At 37.0% G+C, this 18,715-nt stretch overlaps 1 protein-coding gene across 6 annotated transcripts in view; it reads left to right on the top strand.

Moving 5' to 3' along the window:
* FERMT2 (FERM domain containing kindlin 2) overlaps positions 1–18,715 on the top strand; it is an 86,169-nt gene that overhangs the window by 16,382 nt on the left and 51,072 nt on the right. For all 6 annotated transcript variants that reach the window (XM_023255692.2, XM_023255693.2, XM_023255695.2 and 3 more), the window contains exon 3: positions 16,700–16,933. In XM_023255692.2, coding sequence (XP_023111460.2) covers positions 16,700–16,933 — 234 coding nt within the window. The remainder of the gene's footprint in view (positions 1–16,699; positions 16,934–18,715) is intronic.

Here is an 18,715-nt window from a genome sequence, read left to right as displayed (position 1 = left end):
GAGAGAGAGAGACTGAGCATGAGCAGGGGAGGGGCAGAGAGAGTAGGAGACAGAATCTGAAGCAGGCTTCAGGCTCTGAGATGTTAGCACAGAGCCCGACACGGGGCTTGAACTCATGAACCACGAGATCATGACCTGAGCTGAAGTCGGACATTTAACCAAGTGAGCCACCCAGGCGCCCCCCAAATTTACATTCTATAAGATAACTTAGTTTTGCAAAAAAAATGGGATTATAGTAGTCAGGCAAGAAATGTTGAGGACTTCAACTAAGGCAATGTAAAAGGAGAGAAAGGGACAATTCAACAGCTGCTTAAGAGGTAAGTTCCAAGAAAAACTGAAGGAGAGGAAGAAACAGAATAGGATTCGAGGAGATATATCCAATTTCAAAGATTTAAAGGTTTGGTTAATATAATTACTATTTGCATGATCTTGGTGTAGTCTTCCCTTAATTTGTTGGATGGAGTGGAGTGGAATGGAGGACAATTATGGAGTTATGAAATATTTTCATGCTTCATTGCCAGTTTTTTTTTTTTTTTTTTTTTTGGTACCTTATTGATTAACAAAATATGTTAGCTAAGGTAGTGTTGGGACTTTATTTATGCAGTCTGTTTCTGTTTTTAATAGCTATGGAAAATCAACAATATACTTTGTAGAATATTAATGATCATATTATAGAAACTTAAGTCTTAGATGATGGTGTTGTGATGGAGTGTAGAATGTACTACTGAGAATTATGTTGTTAAAGAGTAGTTCTGGAAGAGGGGAGGGTCATCCTCTAAAATAAGATTAATGTAGACTTTTGAAGAGTCAAACCAGGAAGAGAGGAAATGACTTGGAAGGTATTCCAATTATTTTTAGATGGTAGAGTATTAATTTTATAATAACATAAATCTCAAATATAAAACCAAAAGTGATTACATAGTTTTTCTAGATTGCTTATTTGCTATTGACACCTGTTTGCGGTTTTCACTTGTTTTAAAGTTCAGCTTAATTTTGCATATTAGTATATGCATTCTTAAAATATTTAAATAGTTGCTAACAGTAATCGTTTTGAGTTTTACAGGCATACCTCAGAGATAATTGCTGGTTTGGTTCCAGACCACTGCAATAAAGTGAATATTGCAATAAAGCAAGTCAGAAGAATTGTTTTGTTTCTCAGTGCATATACAAGTTATGTTTGCATTATGCTGTTTATTAAGTATGCAATAACAACATTATGTCTAAAAAAGCAATGTGCATACCTTAATTAAAAAAATACTTTTATTACTAAAAATGCTAACCACTATCTGAGCTTTCGGTAAGTCATGGTCTTTTTGCTGATAGAGGCTCTTGCCTTGATGTTGATGGCTGCTGACTGATCAGGGTGATAGTTGCTGAAATGGTGGGGTGGGTGTGGCCCCAGTTAATTTCTTAAAGAAATAATTTAAGACAACAATGAAGTTTGCCTCATTGATCGACTCTTCCTTTCATGAATGATTTCTCTGCAGCATGTGATGCTGTTTGATAGCATTTTATTCACAGTAGAACTTCTTTCAAAATTGGGAGTCCATGGTCTCAAACCCTCCTGCTGCTTTATCAACTAAGCTTATGTCCTATTCTAAATACTTTGTTGTCCTTTTGTGTTCATCTTTAGGAGTAGATTGCACCTCAGGAAACCACTTTATTTGCTCATGCATAAGAAACAACTTTATCCATTCAAGTTTTATTACAAGATTGCAGCAATTTAGTCCTTCAGGCTCCTCTTCTAATTCTAGCTCTCTTGCTGTTTCCACGACATTTACAGTTACTTCTTCCACTGAAGTCTTGAACTCCTCATAGTCCTCCATGTGGGTTGGAATCCACTTCTTCCAAACTCCTGTTCATGTTAATATTTTGATCTCTTCCCATGAATCAGGAGTGTTCTTAATGGCATCCAGAATGGTGAATCCTCTCCGGAAGATTTTCAATTTACTTAGCCCAGGTCCATCAAAAGACTCACTATCCATGGCAGCATTAGCCTTATGAAATATATTTGTTAAATAATTAGACTTGATAATTGAAATGACACTTTGATCTATGGGCTGCAGAATGGATGGTGTGTTAGGAGGCTTGAAAACAACATTAATCTCATTGTACATCTTCATCAGAGCTCTTGGGGGACCAGGTGCATTTTCAATTAGCAGTAGTATGTTGAAAGGAATCTTTCTTTCTGAGCAGTAGGTCTCAACGTTGGGCTTAAAATATTCAGTAAATCATATTGTAAAAAGGTGTGCTGTCATCCAGGCTTTGTTCCATTTATAGAGCATAGGCAGAGTAGATTCAGCGTAATTCTTAAGGGCCCTAGGGATTTTTGGAATAGTCAGTGAGCATTGGCTTCAACTTAAAGTCATCAGCTGCATAAGCCCCTAACAAGAGAGTAAGCTTGTCCTTTGAAGCTTTGAAGCCAGGCATTGACTTCTCTCTAGCTATAGCTATGAAAGTCGCAGAAGACATCTTCCAATATAAGGCTCTTTTGTTTATATTGAAAATTTGTTTAGCTTTGCCACCTTCATTAATCTTACCTACTAAATCTTCTTCTGGATAACTTGCATCTTCTAGGTGTTTCACCTTGCATTTTTATATTCTGAAGTTGGCTTCTTAAACCTCATGAGTCACCTCTGCCAGTTTCAAACTTTTGTCAGCTTTCTCATCTCTCTCAGGCTTCATAGAATAGAATTAGGGCCTTGCTCTGGATTAGGCTTTGGCTTAAGGGAATGTTGTGGGTGGTTTGATCTTCTATCTGGACCACTAAAATCTTCTTCATACCGGCAATAAGGCTGTTTTGCTTTCTCATCATTCCTGCTTTCTCTGGAATAACACTTTCCTTTGAAGATTTTTTCCTTTGCATTTGCAAATTGGCTGTGTTGCACAAGAGACCTAGCTTTCAGCCTCTAAGTTTAATCAGTTATAGTTTTTGATTTAAAGTGGGAGATGTGCAACACTTCCTTTTACTTGAACGTTTAGAGGCCATAACTGGGCTGTTAATTGGCCTAATTTCAGTATTGTTATTGTCAGGGAATAGGGAGGCCTGAGGAGAGGGAAAGAGATGGTGGAAAGCTGGCCCGTGGAGCAGTCCGAACACATGTAACATTTATCGATTAAGTTTGCCGTCATATGAGCATGGTTTGTGGAACCCCCAAATAATTACACAATGGTAGCATCAGAGGTCACAGATCACCATAACAAATACAGTAATAATGAGAAAGTTTGAAATATTGTGAAATTTACCAAAATGTGACAGACATGAAGTGAGCAAATGCTGTTGGAAAAATGATTGCAGATAGACTTGCTTGACAGACGGTTGCCACAAATGTACAATCTCTAAGAACCACAGTTATCTGTGAAGTGCAGTAAAGTGAAGCACAATAAAATGAGGTATGTTTATATTTGCTGTTATTAAATCAGTTTGAAACATTCATAATTTAAATATACATTCACATTTGGTGTTTAGAGACTGACCTGATGAGAGACTTGTGTAGTTTTGGCTGATTCTAGGCAGGACCTCCTCTATGACCAGCCCCTCCCTCTCTTGAATTATAATTTTCATGGTCTAGTTCATAATTTTCTGGTGTAATTTCTTATTTTTCTTAGTATATATCTTGAATTGATTAGCTTCTTGGTAAGTGTGTGGTGGGTGATGGGGTCCATTATATATCAATAAATTGGTATTCCAATACATACGGATAGTATTAGAATAAGGAAATGGAATGGTTTGAATGACTATTTCCACATACCTCTTGGAGACCCTAATAGAGTGGCAGTCTCTCTGGTGATAGGGTTTCTCTGTGCCAGGGAGGCAGTGTTTACTTTGGGCAGAACTGGATCAACCTAAATTTCGTCCCTGAACCCATTTTTTCATGCTGACTATTCAGTTGACATATCAGTTAGATATCTGTGATAACTGAATTCTGATCTCATCTCTGCTACTGAGGAACTGTGGGAGCTCAAGCAAGTCACTAATTCCACTGGAGCTGGTTTCCTTATCTACAGGAAGAATTTAGATTAGGTTGAGTTTTTCTTTCTTTTCTCTCCCTCTCTCTCTCTCTCTCTCTCTCTCTCTCTCTCTCTCCAGGGGGGATGGGGCAGAAGGAGAGAATCTTAGGTATGCTTCATGCTGGGCCTTGATATGGGACTCGATCTCATGACTGAGATCATGACCTCAGCTGAAATCAACAGTCGGACGCTTAACCGACTGAGCCACCCAGGGGTCCTGGATTGGATTTATTTCTGAGGACATTTTCAGTTCCCAGTTTACATGAGCCTCATAGCAGCTCTGTGATAACTGGTGGGGGAAAGGCACAAGCTAAACAAGTTGCCGTAAGGTCTGGTGAGGTTAGACTTCGTGGAAAGTTTGTTGAACCTCTCACCAGAATTTTACTGTCTGCTGTAGCCATTTGCCTTCAAGATTTTTTGAAATCTATCCCAAAATAGTATTCTTACCAGTGCAGGTCACTTAGCTCTGGGGGAGGAAAAGCGGGTGCTAAGGAAGGGAAGGGAGGAAATACATTCCCCATATGAAGCCTATCTCACTTCTCATTGCTCCCTCTGGGAAGACCTGGTGTTTCCACTGTATTTAGTAATCTTTACTTTCCTGCAGATGTCCAGTCTACCTTCTTTCTCACTCCTGAATACATATTTCCTATACAAAATGTGCAGGACAATCATCAGGATTTCACTGTGAAATGTAAATCTATCTTAACATTAGTCCTTTGACTTCAGTTTAACAGGTCCAAATCTGTTTCTCTTCTGAATAATTTTATCTTTGTTAATGGAGTGTTGTTTAAGGTTGCCACTCTTTACCCGAAGAATACAAAAACACTAACTCATAGGGATACATGCACCCTTGAGTTTATGGCAACATTATTTACAATAGCCAGGATATGGAAGCAGCCCAGGTATCTACCAATTGATGATTTGATAAAGAAGATGTGTATATATACAGTGAAATATTACTCAACTATAAAGAAGAGTGAAATCTTGTCACTTGCAATGACATGGATGGAGCTAGAGTATAATGCTGAGTGAAATAAGTGAGTCAGAGAAAGACAAATATTATATGATTTCACTCATGTGGAGTTTAAGAAACAAAACAAATGAGCAGAGGGGGAAAAAGAAAAACAAACCAAGAAACAGACTCTTAACTATAGAGAACAAACTGATGGTTACCAGAGGGTGGAGGGATGGGTAAAATGGATGATGGGGATTAAGGAAGCACTTGTGATGGGCACCGGGTGATTAAAATAAAAACTTAAAAAGAAAGAATGCCACTTCTGAAGTCACATTGGTCTGGATTCAGAGTCTTGCTTCTGTATATACTAGCTTTATGATCTTTGGCCAAGTTATGTAACTCCTATCCTTTGTTTTTCTCATTTCTAAAACGGGGATTTTAGTAGTATTTAATGCTTAGCATTGTGTGAGAATTAAATGAGAATGTGTTAAGTTTTACCCATATATATTAAATGTTCAATGAACAAATCTTAGTGCTTTTGTTACTGTCCACTTAATTCTCAAGCTAGGAGCTTTCTAGATTTCCTCTCCACTTTCCAACTGTCCTCTCTGATCTATAGTCATTATCATTAAGACCTGTGATTCTAACTTCTATATGTTCATCATATTTGGCTCCTTCTCTTCAGCTTCTGCCTTAAATCGGATCCTGCTTCCAGAACGTTGCAGTAGACTTCTTGCTGCCAGGCTCTTCCTTTTTCTGATTCATTCTCCATAATCCCATCATAGTTACTTTCATAAAATAATCTGATTTAGAGCCTCCATGGTTTGTAGTATAGTTCCTCTTAGCATGTGTTGGAACTCCCATGTCTCTTAAGTTCCAGGTAATATGTCACCTCTTCTTCAGAGCCCAATTCATCTGTTTCCTTATAGTTGGTTGCTTCTGTGGCATTTTGTTCTTTTACCTTTTTAGCTCATTTTACGGGTCTGTGTCCCTTACTTGGGATGGTAAGTGCCTTAGGATGGGAGGTCTTACTAATTTTATATTCCCGAGGCCTAGCTTAGTGTGGCAAATGGTAAATACTTGGAAAATGTTTATTAATTCATTTATTGATTGTGCACCTGAAGAATAATATTTTTCATCCATTTTGCTTCCTCTTTGCCTTTTAAAGGTCTGAATACTTAAAGAGACAAGAACAAGAAGGAACATCCTAAAATCAAGGGAGGGGATCCTCAGCATCCTCACCTCTGAAAGGTGAGGAGGAAGGAGAGCTGAGGACAAAAGAATACGTGATTGAATAGTGAAATTAATATCCGATGTCCTTACATTTCAGTAGATATTAGGGATAACATCATAGAGAGAATTTTAAAACTTACTGAAGCATTAATTTTACTTGTAGACCCTGTCTTTATACATTATTGGCATTTCATTAGAAACATTAGAAGAGTTTGTATATTTATTTCAGCAGTTAGAGAGGAAAGCAGAAACTAAAACTCTTCTGTCAGTAGCTTAGTAAATGTAAGAAACCTTGGCTTAAGACAACAAATTACAGCTGGAAAAGAGGAAGGAGGCAGGTTAATTCCTGGAGTTGTGCAAAGAGGACAGGGAGAAGCCAAGGACCCTAGGTTAACAGGAAGCCCTTATCTTCCCCACAGCTTACCAGCAGTCTTCTCTTCCCTCTCTAACCCAGATTCTGTAGATGCCACTGGTGACAGTTTTCCTTACAACATCTCAAGTTGAAGCATTGTCTACATATTTCCCCCAAAAAACTTGTGATACATGTTTAGTATGATATAATATTGTTAGTAATATACCTTGGGTTATTTTAGATTTGTGTAACAGTCTGATTTGGAATGTAGCTATTGTTTATAATGTTTCTTTATGGTAAATGAACTTTTGGAACATAATCATTTCGTACAGTAGGGTTTGTCTTGGACAAAGTAATTCATTCTTTTTAAAGATGTGAGAAAGAAGAGGAAGTCAGTTCAGTTTGGTTTCCCCACGTCTAAGGAAATCTCCCTTGTGTTTCTGGTTAGTATAGAAGCGTGTTTCAGTTCTAAAGTTGAAGACAAAATGGGTTTTTTCTTGGTGGTGTCTTCAGGGTTAATGTTTTCTTGGGGTAGTAATGAAGGGTCTTTAAAATTTTCAATATGAAGATTTATTCATTTATCAGGGATTGTGTGCCAGGCAGTGTTCTAGGTGCTAGCAATATAATGGTGGTTGAAATAGACATTGTTTTCATTTTAGTGATTATAATCTAGTAGGGAAGAAAACACTTATCCCTCCCATGAACAACAAACAAAACGAATGCAAATTTTGATCATCAGTATCACAGTGTACTGAAATAGAGGATAATGGAGGGACATAGGATATTGGAAGGTTTATCTTAGGGTGGTGAAAAAGCCTTCTCTGGGAACATGAAATTTAAACTAAAATTTGAAAGATGAGAGGTATTTAGACATTCAGAGTAGAATAGCATGTGCACAGCAACTGAGGCAGGAAAGAGGTTGTTAGTTCTTGGAATAAAAGGAGGAAAGTGTGGTTCAAGCAGAGGAAGGGTAAGTAGCACAAGGTAAACTCAGAGAAGTAAATAACCCATAGTGTATGGGGCTTTGTAGACTGTGATAAGGCATTTGGATTTTATTTTGAGTGCATTTGGAAGCTGTTAAAGTCTTTTCAGCAGGGGAATGACATGAGTGTTGAGTAGATCACCTTGGATATTATGTGGGAAGTGCTGAATGGAATCAGGAGACTGGTTAGGAGGCTGTTCCAGTGGTCATTGGAAGAGGTGATAGTGACCTGAACAAAGTAAGTTCATGCCAGTGGAAACTGGAGAGTTTGGGAAGTTGAACTGAAAGGACTGCTGATAAATGTGGGGGATGGTGGGGAAAGAAGAATCCATTACCTCTAGGTTCTGGCTTGAGCAACTGGGTTGGCAGTTAGTGCTATTTAGTGATAGTAGGGATTGGAGAAAATTGGGTTGTTCTGGCTATACTAAGTTTGAGATGCTTGCGAAACATCCAGATGGAGATATGGGATAGGCAGTAGGTTGTATAAGCTAGTGCTCAATGCAGAAGGTTGGGCTGGAGATAAAAATTAGAAATGTTAAGTGTATAGATGCCATTTAATGCCATGGGAATGGATGAGATACCTTAGGGGGCCAGTGTAAGAAGTGTGGTTCCTAGAAGGTGGGAAGAGCAGCAGAGCATAGTTAATAGGATGGGTTTGAGATAAATAGACACTTAGACACTTCTTTTGTCATAACACAAAGGCAGAAGATCTGTACAGATTCAAATGCAAGAGGGTTTTAGATTTGGTTGGCATGTAGGTGAAATAGTTCCAGTCTGATAGTTTCTGTATTTTCTGAAGTAGAATCCATGATTATCTACCTAGAAGGAGGGAGGATAGTCATGAATTTGAGGAAGGTTGTGAAGGTTGAAATATAGCAGTGGATGAAAGAAACCTAGGATTGCCCAGTGGTGTCTTAGACCCTGATGATAATAAAATTTATAATAGAGGCATACTTTGGAGATGCTTTGGATTCGGTTCTCAACCACCACAATAAAATGAATATCCCAATAATATAGTCTAATGAAATTTTTGGTTTCCCAGTGCATATAAAGTTATGTTTACACTATAGTCTGTTAAGTGTGCAGTAGCATTATGTCTAAAAAACAGTATACATACCTTAATTTAAAAATAGTTTACTACTAAAAAATGCTATCATCTGAGCCTTCAGCAAGTCATAATCACTGATCACAGATCACTATAACAAAAAATAAAAGTTTGAAATATTGCAAGAATTACCAAACTGTAACAGAAGCACAGAGTGAGCAAATGCTTTTGGAAAAATGGTGCCAGTAGATTCGCTCAAAGCTGGGTTGCCGCAAAGCAAGTACAATAAAACAAGTTGTGCCTGTAATTGTTTCAGTCAGTCTGGTTGTGAAGTGAAGGAGGGAAGATCCTCTAAGTTTGGTAGAGGAGTGATTAGGCAGTAGAAGTAAATGGTGCAACGGAAGAGTTGGAAAGTCTTATTTTGGAGGTCAAGAGGACCGTGGCCTGTGATGTGGACTGGCCTGGTCGGTTTGCATGGCTTGCTTGCAGTGGTGTCAGAGCCAGTTGTTTATTAGTAGCTTTGTTAATAGCTTACTAGGATCGAAGAATTCTTTGCCATCAGTAAAGACAGGGTAAATTCTTGACATGCAGTAGTTATTACCACCTAATTTGGGGTTTTAAGAGGATCCCAAAACAAAAGGAAACAGCAGAAAGTGTATATAATATTTGCGCAGTAGAAAAATATCTGTTTACAAAAAATAAGGCATGTGCCCAGCAAGTGTCTGTGTACTTATAATTTAAAATAAAATGTTGACTTAGCAAAGATTATCTAATGTAAACTTTGCTTCTGGTTTATGGAAGTTATGAGAATGCTAAACAAATTTTGTATTTCCTTCCTGAATGAATATTATTTCGTAAATATGCAACTAGAAATCTAAGCTACTTAAAAGTAACATCTTGTTTCCTGTTTATTTCAAACTGTTACTAATTAGTTACTTATTTTTAAAATGTGAGTACTTGAATAAGTTAATTCAGTTAACTTTCTATTTGGCTTTTTGTTTTTACTTTTAAACAATTAAAATTTTTAATTTTTTATTTCATTTATTATTTTTTTATACATAGTTTATTTTGAGAGAGAGAGAGAGAGTGCACGTGAGCAGGAGAGGCAGGAGAGGCGCAGGGAGTGAGAGAAAATCCCAAGGAGGCTCCCTGCTGTCAGCGTGGAACCTGATGCAGGGTTCAAACCCACGAACCATGAGAGCATGACCTGAGCCAAAATCAAGAGGCAGACACTTAACTGACTGAGCCACCTAGGTGCCCCTAAATTTTTTTTAAAATGAAAGTAAATAGTTGCGTTTTAGAATTGCATATCAAAATGGTCAAGAAGGAATTGTGGCCCTATTAGGACAAGATTAAATAGTGTGTTAATAGTGTATCCCCTTTCTCTGTTCATACTTTCTAGAGTGTAAGATAGCTGTCATTGCATAAAGAGGGACATATTTTCTGTAGCAGAAAGCATTTGAAATATTTGCTTTTCTTTTGTGACTCATGGAGCTGGTGAATGCCTCAAAGCCATTTGGTAGAATAAGCAATATTTGTATACTTAGCACCCCAATAATGAAACCCTAAGCCTTCTGTTCCTTAGAATATACATGTGGTGTCTTTGTAGGATAAATACTTAACTACATGAATTTGAGCATTCTGTTAGAGTCAAGGAGGAAGATTTATATTGATTCAGTTAGTGTTTTAGCCATTTGCGATTTTAATGATATGAATTTGCATGTCTAGCATATAGTGTTATTTTTATGTGTAACAGAGAACAACATGATTGGATCTTTTAAATAAGGAAGGAATAGGGGCGCCCTGGGGCTCAGTCGGTTGAGCGTCCGACTTCCACTCAGGTCACGATCTCACAGGTCATGAGTTTGAGCCCCTTATCGGGTTCTGTGCTGACAGCTCAGAGCCTGGAGCCTGCTTCAGATTCTGTGTCTCCCTCTCTCTCTCTGCCCCATCCCCACTCATGCTCTGTCTCTCTCTCTGTCTTAAAAATAAATAAAACATTTTAAAAAATTAAATAAGGAATACAGGAGTAATTCTTTCCAGAATCCTGGCAAAATGTGTTTTTTTTTAATTAATTAATTAATTTAAATAAAAAGCTTATTTTTAAATTCCAGTATAATTAATGTGCACTGTTATATTAGTTTCAGGTGTACAACATAGTGATTCAACAATTCTATACATTATTCAGTGTTGGCAAAATATTTTGAAAAATCAGCACATACTAATAAAATTTATTATAGAAGACCTTTATTGGGTATATGAAATTAAAAATAGTTCTTGAATTCTAAAAAATTACTAAAAAGGCAAAATTGATGAATAATGTTTTGTCCCCTAAAAAAAGAAAACAAACAGTGACTTTATTGTATATTTTCCCTTAGGTTTTTTTTCTGAGAAGGTTTGTATTTGTGGTATGTTGCTTCTGACTATCTAGATACAAAATTTAAAATCACAGTATACCATATGTGCTAACTAACTTGGATGTAAATTTAAAAATAAAATTTTTAAAATTAATTAATTAAAAAAAAAGAATATGTTAAATATGTTCAAACTGGCAGGTCAGTTTGAAGAGCATGTGACTCTTGACCTTGGGATCATGAGTTTGAGCCCCTGTACATCTATACATTGAGTGTAGACATTAAATAAATAAACTTTTCTAAAAGGGTAAAATGAATGAATGAATGAATGAATGAATGAATGTTTCGGTGAGGGGGAAGGTCTTTGTACTGTATTTGTAACTGATATGCAAGTTTGAATTATGTAAAAATTTTATGAGTTGTAAAAAATTTTTTAAATTGAGAAAAATTATAAGAAAACATTTAATTTTTTTAAGTCATAAAAAAATAAATAAAATCACAATATACCAAATAAAAGGAGGTGGTTACACTATACCTAGAATATAACTGAAAACTGTAACATTGGAAAAATTGACCATTAGAACGTGGTTGAGCGTGATCTACCCCTTGAATGGTTTTATAATGCTGATAAAACAAGTCCGTTTATGGTGATGCTTGCTAACTCTTCCCATGCGTGGCAAGTACTAGGCCAATCATTCCTCTGTGTGTGTGTGTGTGTGTGTGTGTGTGTGTGTGTGTGTGTGTGTGTGTGTTACATTCAGTTGTCTGATGCTGTGTTTGAAACACCAAGGCTGCCATTCTGAAAAATCAGAAATGTTTGTTTTGAACTTGGTGCAGGGCCTAGATTTTGATGTAGAAGGGAGTTACATACATGGAAAGTTGTTCTAAAGTTTTAGATTATGCAAACGTTTCTTTATAAATCTAATACCACACAAAACAATAAACCATTATTTTACTAATCAATAGCATTTTCATTTGCTTTTCATTATTTATAGATGTCCATTTTACTTTTATAATCAGCATAGGAGCACCTGGGTGGCTCAGTCAGTTTAAGTGTCCGACTCTTAATTTCAGCTCATGTCATTATCTCACAGTCTTGGGATCAACCCCCGAGTCAGTCCATGCTGGGCATAGAGTCTGCTTAAGATTTTCTCTCTCTCCCTCTACCCCTCCCCTGAGTTCTCGTTCGTTCTCTCTCTCTCTCTCTCTCTCTCTCTCTCTCAAATAAATAAATAAATAAATAAATAAATAAAATCAACATAAAGTTTTTATGCTTCTCCTCAGTCTTTAATTGGAGGAATATATAAACATATGTGTTGTGTGAAATCTGCCCTTGCGCACATAGTATTTATGGCAGTTACAGTTGCATATGTTATGGTTTAACTTGTCACTGTAGAGACAAGCTGTACTGTAATGTACTAGATAACTTAAGTACTTTCAAGAGCTGTTGCACCAAGATACACTGCTTTACACACAAACACACGAAATTTGTTCAGTTTTACAGTTGACTCTTAATGCTTGCCTTGGTGAATGTTTCTCAATTGGTATAATATAATTTTTCTCAGGATTCTGATCAGTGTATAAAATTTGTCTTTGCTGCTTCTGAATAGAATAGCTATATTCTTGTGATATCCTAGGGGATATCACAAGCCAGTTGTGGGACTTGACGTGTAGATATTAGTTTCAAAGTAGGATACATAGTATAATACGAAGCCAACACCAAAGGAAGATTTTCTAGAAGATGAGAAAACATTGTTTTGCGTATTTAAGAGAGCTCAGTCAAGTCTCTAAAAAGTTTTGAAGTCAGACTGTGACACAGTGACTGTTGAAGAACAAATTAAGGAATGATGGTCATTGTTAATGTATTTTGAGCTTCACAGGATTAATCCAGTCTCTGTTTAAATGATATGTAACAGCTTTCCCTTCTTAAAAACAAAACTAAAAATACTCCTTGGACTTGCCATCCCTTTCTGTCCATCTGCCATCCATTATTGTGCTCCTTACTGTAACAAAATACTCAAGAAAAGCTCTCTCTATTCCTTATTACTGTTTCCTCACTGCCCAGCCATTGCACTCAGACTTTCATCATTTCCACTCCCACATTAATTTCTTACCCAGTCTCTCAGTGTCACTTTCAATTTGCGCACCTGTACCTCTGCATTTCTTCAAAATTATCAGTAAAGATTTTGAAACTTAACACTCCCCTGCTTAAAACCAGTTTCTAGACACACACCAAGAATGGTTTGGGCTGGGTCCAGGCATTAGTATATTTGAATAGTTGCTCAGATAATTCTAATATCAGGCTGAAAGCCCCTGCTCTAGTGGCTTCTCTCATCCTCATAATAAAAGTTATACCACTTTATAACCTACAAGGCTCCTGACTAGTTCTCTGATGTCATCTCCTACCTATTTTCTTCACTGCCTCCCTCTACTATATTGGCCTTCTTCAAAGATGCTAGGACTTTGTTATTAGCCTCACTGTGTCTGTAGTACTAGAACAGTACCTCTGGCACACTGTATTTGTTTAGTGGATATTTGTTGAAGTAATATTTTATGGATGCTGTTTGTTCTTATTCTGTAGTAGCAATTACCCTGTAATTAAAGCCAATTAGGTTCCTGGTGTTTAAGAATGCTACCAAAAATCCTGTTTGAACATTATGTCACAGTCTCCCAGGGTCCAGCCATCCCATCTTCCAACATGTCTAGTATTTTTGCTGTCAGAATGCCTGCTTTTCTCGGTTTTTGTCTCTTGGCATGTGCACTGTTGACACTTCTGATCTTTTTTGGTGTCCTGTTTCTGCTTTTATTTTGTGTAATTTTTCTTTATTGTTAATCACATTTTCTGTGGATAAAAAAAAAAGAGTGCTCTTACCAGTCAATAAGATTTTCTTCTATAGGTGAACAGTCTACTCATAGGATGTCTAGTACATAATCTTTGGATCTTATCTACGTTTATTCTTGATGGATGCAGGTGGGCTGCTCCTTTGTTGTGAGAAAGGGAGGTGGAATAGATGGGGAGGGTCAGATTCTTAAAGAGGAAGATCAGGGGAGGTACCTGTTTCTGGGGTTAGAGTTTGAAGGCTACTTAATGCAAAGTTGAGATTTTCATCTCATCAGGGGCCTACAAAGTTTTTCTGTAGAAGTCCTGATACAAATATTTGGGGCTTTGTGAGTTTGCTCTGCCTGAGTGAATGGTGGCCAGCATGACAGCCGGAAAGTACTAGGAATTTAATGGCTCTGGGAGCAGTCTTTAACCAAGAAAGTGGTTAGATACCCCAGCTTCTCTTTTCTTAGTGGGGACAATTCTTAGGCATGTTCTACATAATTCCTCGGAGGGTCTCTAGCACGACTGAACTCCAGTTATCCACAGCAGTCAATGAACCCTTAATAGACTTTTCTCCATCCGTCTACTGTTCTTAATCCCCTCAAGTGTGCTTCCCCTCAAAGTACTCATCTCAGGTTTGCCTTTTGGGGGAACCCAAATGATAGAAGTCTGTGTTTGCAGACTATTGCTGTAATTAGTAGGGTACGGCTTTTTCTTCCCTTCTCTCCCCAGTGGGAGATAAGGCTTCCTTAATGGTTGACATTGGCACCAGAGTACAATATAGCGAATGGACTGAGGTATGGGGAAGAAAGTATTGTATGCCTACCTAGCATTAGTTCAGTTCAGCCTTACTCAACTCGGTTCATTCTTTGCAGGTTATCTTTTTCTGCCTTAGGTTCTCTATTCAGGAAGAGAAAAGTAAACTGTCTATAACGTGTGACAATTTATCTCACAGTAAATGAAAAGGTCCCAACCTTGGTGATTTTCTGTGAGCTGGATCAGATTTGCGGTTTCTAAAAGTTAATTGACAAATCCTGTGCTGGAAAATAATTTAAGATACAAGTGAGTGCTTATAAGACAGGAGTTACATATATTTCCACAGCCGAACTTCAAATAACGATTGGGTTTTCCCAAATTTCCCAAAATTTCAAAATGGCAATATAATCTTGCAAGTAACTATAGTTCTCCCATTAAAGTACTTACTAATGGATTTTTTTTTTAACACCTAGAGAATTGAAAGTCTTTTTCCACTTGTGATGTGGTTTCTTTCACAATGAGTAGTTCAATCATGTAATGTAAGTTTTACCATTAGAGAAGGTGTTTCTAGGCACATGTTCAATGTGGAAATTTTATTTTTTACTACATGAGGCTTTCAGGTATATGAGTTGTGTTTTTAAAAAGTTCCATATTTGGGGTGCCTGCGTGGCCCAGTTAAGTGTCTGACTCTTGATTTTGACTCAGGTCATGATCTCATTGTTTGTGCATTCGTTCGTGGGTTTGAGCCCCGTGTCTGTGCTGTCAGCACAGAGCCTGCTTGGGATTCTCTGTCTCCCTCTCTCTCTCTGCCCCTTTCCCTCTTGTGCTCTCTCTCTCTTTAAAAATAAATAAATAAGCCTTTTTTTTTTTTTAAAGAGTTTCATACTAGTATATGCTTTTAAGCTCATGTTTTTAAAGTTGGCCAATGCTTTTTAAAATCTGTATTAAAATGAGCTTTTTATAATAATAGCTTTTGTTTTTACTTGCAAGAATGTTATTTTCCAGGTTTTTTTCTTCCCCTGGAAGGCTTTGTTTGGCTACTTTTTTTTTTTAAATATCCTGTCCCCATTTTTAGTTCCTACTTCAATGCATAAGTGATCTAAAAAGTCTCTACTTTTATTGCTATTTAAAAACTAGCTGAAGGGGTGCCTGGGTGGCTCAGTCAGTTAAGCGTCCGACTTCGGCTCAGGTCATGATCTCACGGTCCGTGAGTTCGAGCCCCACGTTGGGCTCTGTGCTGACAGCTCAGAGCCTGGAGCCTGCTTCATATTCTGTGTCTCCCTCTCTCTCTGCCCCTCCCCTGTTCATGCTCTGTTTCTCTCTGTCTCAAAAATAAATAAACGTTAAAAAAAATTTATTAAAAAAATAAAATAAAAACTAGCTGAGGTTGGGTTTTATTTTGCAGGTTTTTTTGTTATGATCTGCTTTATTGAGGGAAGCCAGATCTTGTGTTTATTCCTTAATTTGATTTCATCTAATATAATTGCAGAAGGCTGTAAAATAGTTTAACAGGTATTAATGTTTTCTGTTATGCTTGTATCAAAATATGGTGGAGGGAGTTGGGTCAGTGTAACTTGTAAGTTACTTGGAACGTATTTGGGACAGCCTTTATGGTTGGGATATAGTTTCTTGGGTTTTGTTGTTGTTTTCTCTTACTCATGGGTTTTGTTTCACATGCTCTTCTTCACCTAGGATATTCGTTTTTGTTCACTTTGATTCCGCATCTTACTCTTCAGTACTCCTTACGCACTTCAGCACACATCTGCAGCCTCATAAACAAACCTCAGCCTTCTCACCTGCGCTATCAGAATAGTGTCCATTCCTCAAAGCTGGGCTCAGAACCTACCAACTCAACCTCATTAATTTTTCCGAGTCTAGTCCCCAGGGTTCTCCTTGTTCTCTGAGTGACTCTAGTGTCACCCTTCATGCTGTGTGTCCCATATTGCACCTGATGTAAGCATTAGTTATCCTGTATATGGCCTCAGCCACCTTGTTTATGGCCTTTCATAGGCAGAGGGTGTTTTCTCAGCTATTTATTATTTCTTTTGTACCTATCACATAAAGACACTTAGTATTTAATTAGTTGCTTGTATTAAACACCCAATTTAGTTTTCCTCTTGTAATTTCTCTTAAGGTAATCTTAGTGATTTTTTTTAAGTGTTTTATTTATTGCTTGTTTTTTTATAGACGTAAAAAAAGATTGGTCTGACCATGCTCTCTGGTGGGAAAAGAAGAAAACTTGGCTTCTTAAAACACATTGGACCTTGGATAAGTACGGCATTCAGGCAGATGCCAAGCTTCAGTTCACCCCCCAGCACAAACTTCTCCGCCTACAACTTCCCAACATGAAGTATGTGAAGGTGAAAGTGAATTTCTCTGATAGAGTCTTCAAAGCTGTTTCTGACATCTGTAAGACTTTTAGTAAGTATTAAATTCTTCTTGAAATTATGAGTTGTGTGACATATATATGACTGATATTGACCCTTAGCTTATTTCATGGAATAGGGATTGGGGTGAGCTATCTATGTTTGTATATGTGTGTTCATTTTTCACTTTATTCTTTAAAGTTTTGTATTCCTTTAAGATAAATAGTTGAGGTAAGATGGATCAGGAGGAGTCTAACATAGGCTCTTGACTTACTAGAAGTGTATCAGGTATGTATTATTATGTAACACTTCATTCTGATGACTTAATTTATTTCTTGGGAAGGAGAAGAAAAAAGGCATTATTTTCAGAGTGTAGCTTTTGCATTGTTTTCTTTCATGTAAGTCTCCTTTTGATTTTAGTGATTCAGGCAGATTGTGTCACTTCTTTTCACTGAAGGTCCTGACACAGCTCTTAAGGAAATGACTATGAGTATTGTCTTCCTTAAGCAGTCTACAACTTGAACTGTCTTACAGTAATTCTCTTTATGCCTTCTGAAATGAAATGTGGATTATTTTTGGCTGACCCAGTTATGTCATGACAGAAAGTATTCAACGATCAGAGAAAATGTGAACTATTGTCATTATCACTGGTACATAATTCTGATGTAGCATAGGTTTAGGGGAGCTTTAGGACATTACTATTTTGATCTAATGACTGAAATTACAGTGTTTTTTTTTTTATGTTTAATGGAATTTTTTGGAAAAAATAAAATACAGAAAAGTATAAGGAATTATATAAAAACTACCTAATTCCTGTTATCTTAGAATTAATACCTGAAAGTTTTGCCATTTTGCACAACTTTTTTTTAAAAAGTGATAATAAGATAGGTAAACTTCTTGAGTCACATTCTCATAATTTCCCTTCACAAAGCTATCAGTATCATAAGTTACTGTGTATTCCTCTAGTACTTTTAAAAATACATTAACACACACATGCACATGAATTTATCCATACTTGTGTGTGTATATATATCCATAAACAAGATGTTACTGCCATTGCTCTGTGGGTGTTTTTGTTTTGTTTTGTTTTGTTGCAGTTTTGTTGCAGTTTTGTATTTGTATGCACGAGTTTCTCAAGTGGTTGGTTATACAGTAGTCCCCCAATTTTGTGCCCTGGTAGAAGAATGAAACCACAGATAGTAGTACTTCTATATATACTATGCTTTTTCCTATACATACATACCTTTGATAAAGTTTAATTTATAAGTCAGGCACAATAAGAGATTAATAATAGATAAGAAAGTAGAACAGTTATAAAGATATACTGCAATAAATGTCCTATGAATTGGTTTCTCTCTCAAGATATCTTATTGTCCTGTATTTTCACTTGTGATAAGAAAATGCCTACATGATGAGATGAAGTGTGGCAGATGATGTAGGCATTGTGACATAGAGTTAGGCTACTACTGACCTTCTGATGATATGCCAGAAGAAGGATCATCTGCTTCAGACCACAGTTAACTGAAACCGTGGAAAATAAAATCATGAATAAGGGGGCAGACTGCTGTACCAATTTACATTCCAACCATCAACATATGAAAATCCATTGTCCCAAAATGTCACTAACACTTGAATATTGTTGGGTTTTAGTGTTTGGTTCTTTGAGTGAAAAAATAACAGTATTTCATTTTAATTTATAAAGCTAAGTATGTTTTCGTATCTGTATTAGCCATCTAAAGTTCTTGTGTTTTAAAAAACTAGAGGAGGGGAACCTGGGTGGCTCAGTCCGTTGAGTATCCGACTCTTGACATGCTCAGGTCATGATCCTGGGGTTGTG

Source organism: Felis catus, chromosome B3, assembly GCF_018350175.1.
Source record: "Felis catus isolate Fca126 chromosome B3, F.catus_Fca126_mat1.0, whole genome shotgun sequence".
Classification (NCBI taxonomy): domain Eukaryota; kingdom Metazoa; phylum Chordata; class Mammalia; order Carnivora; family Felidae; genus Felis; species Felis catus.
The sequence above is the reverse complement of the archived record's forward strand: the minus strand, read 5'-3'. Positions and strand labels throughout refer to the sequence as shown.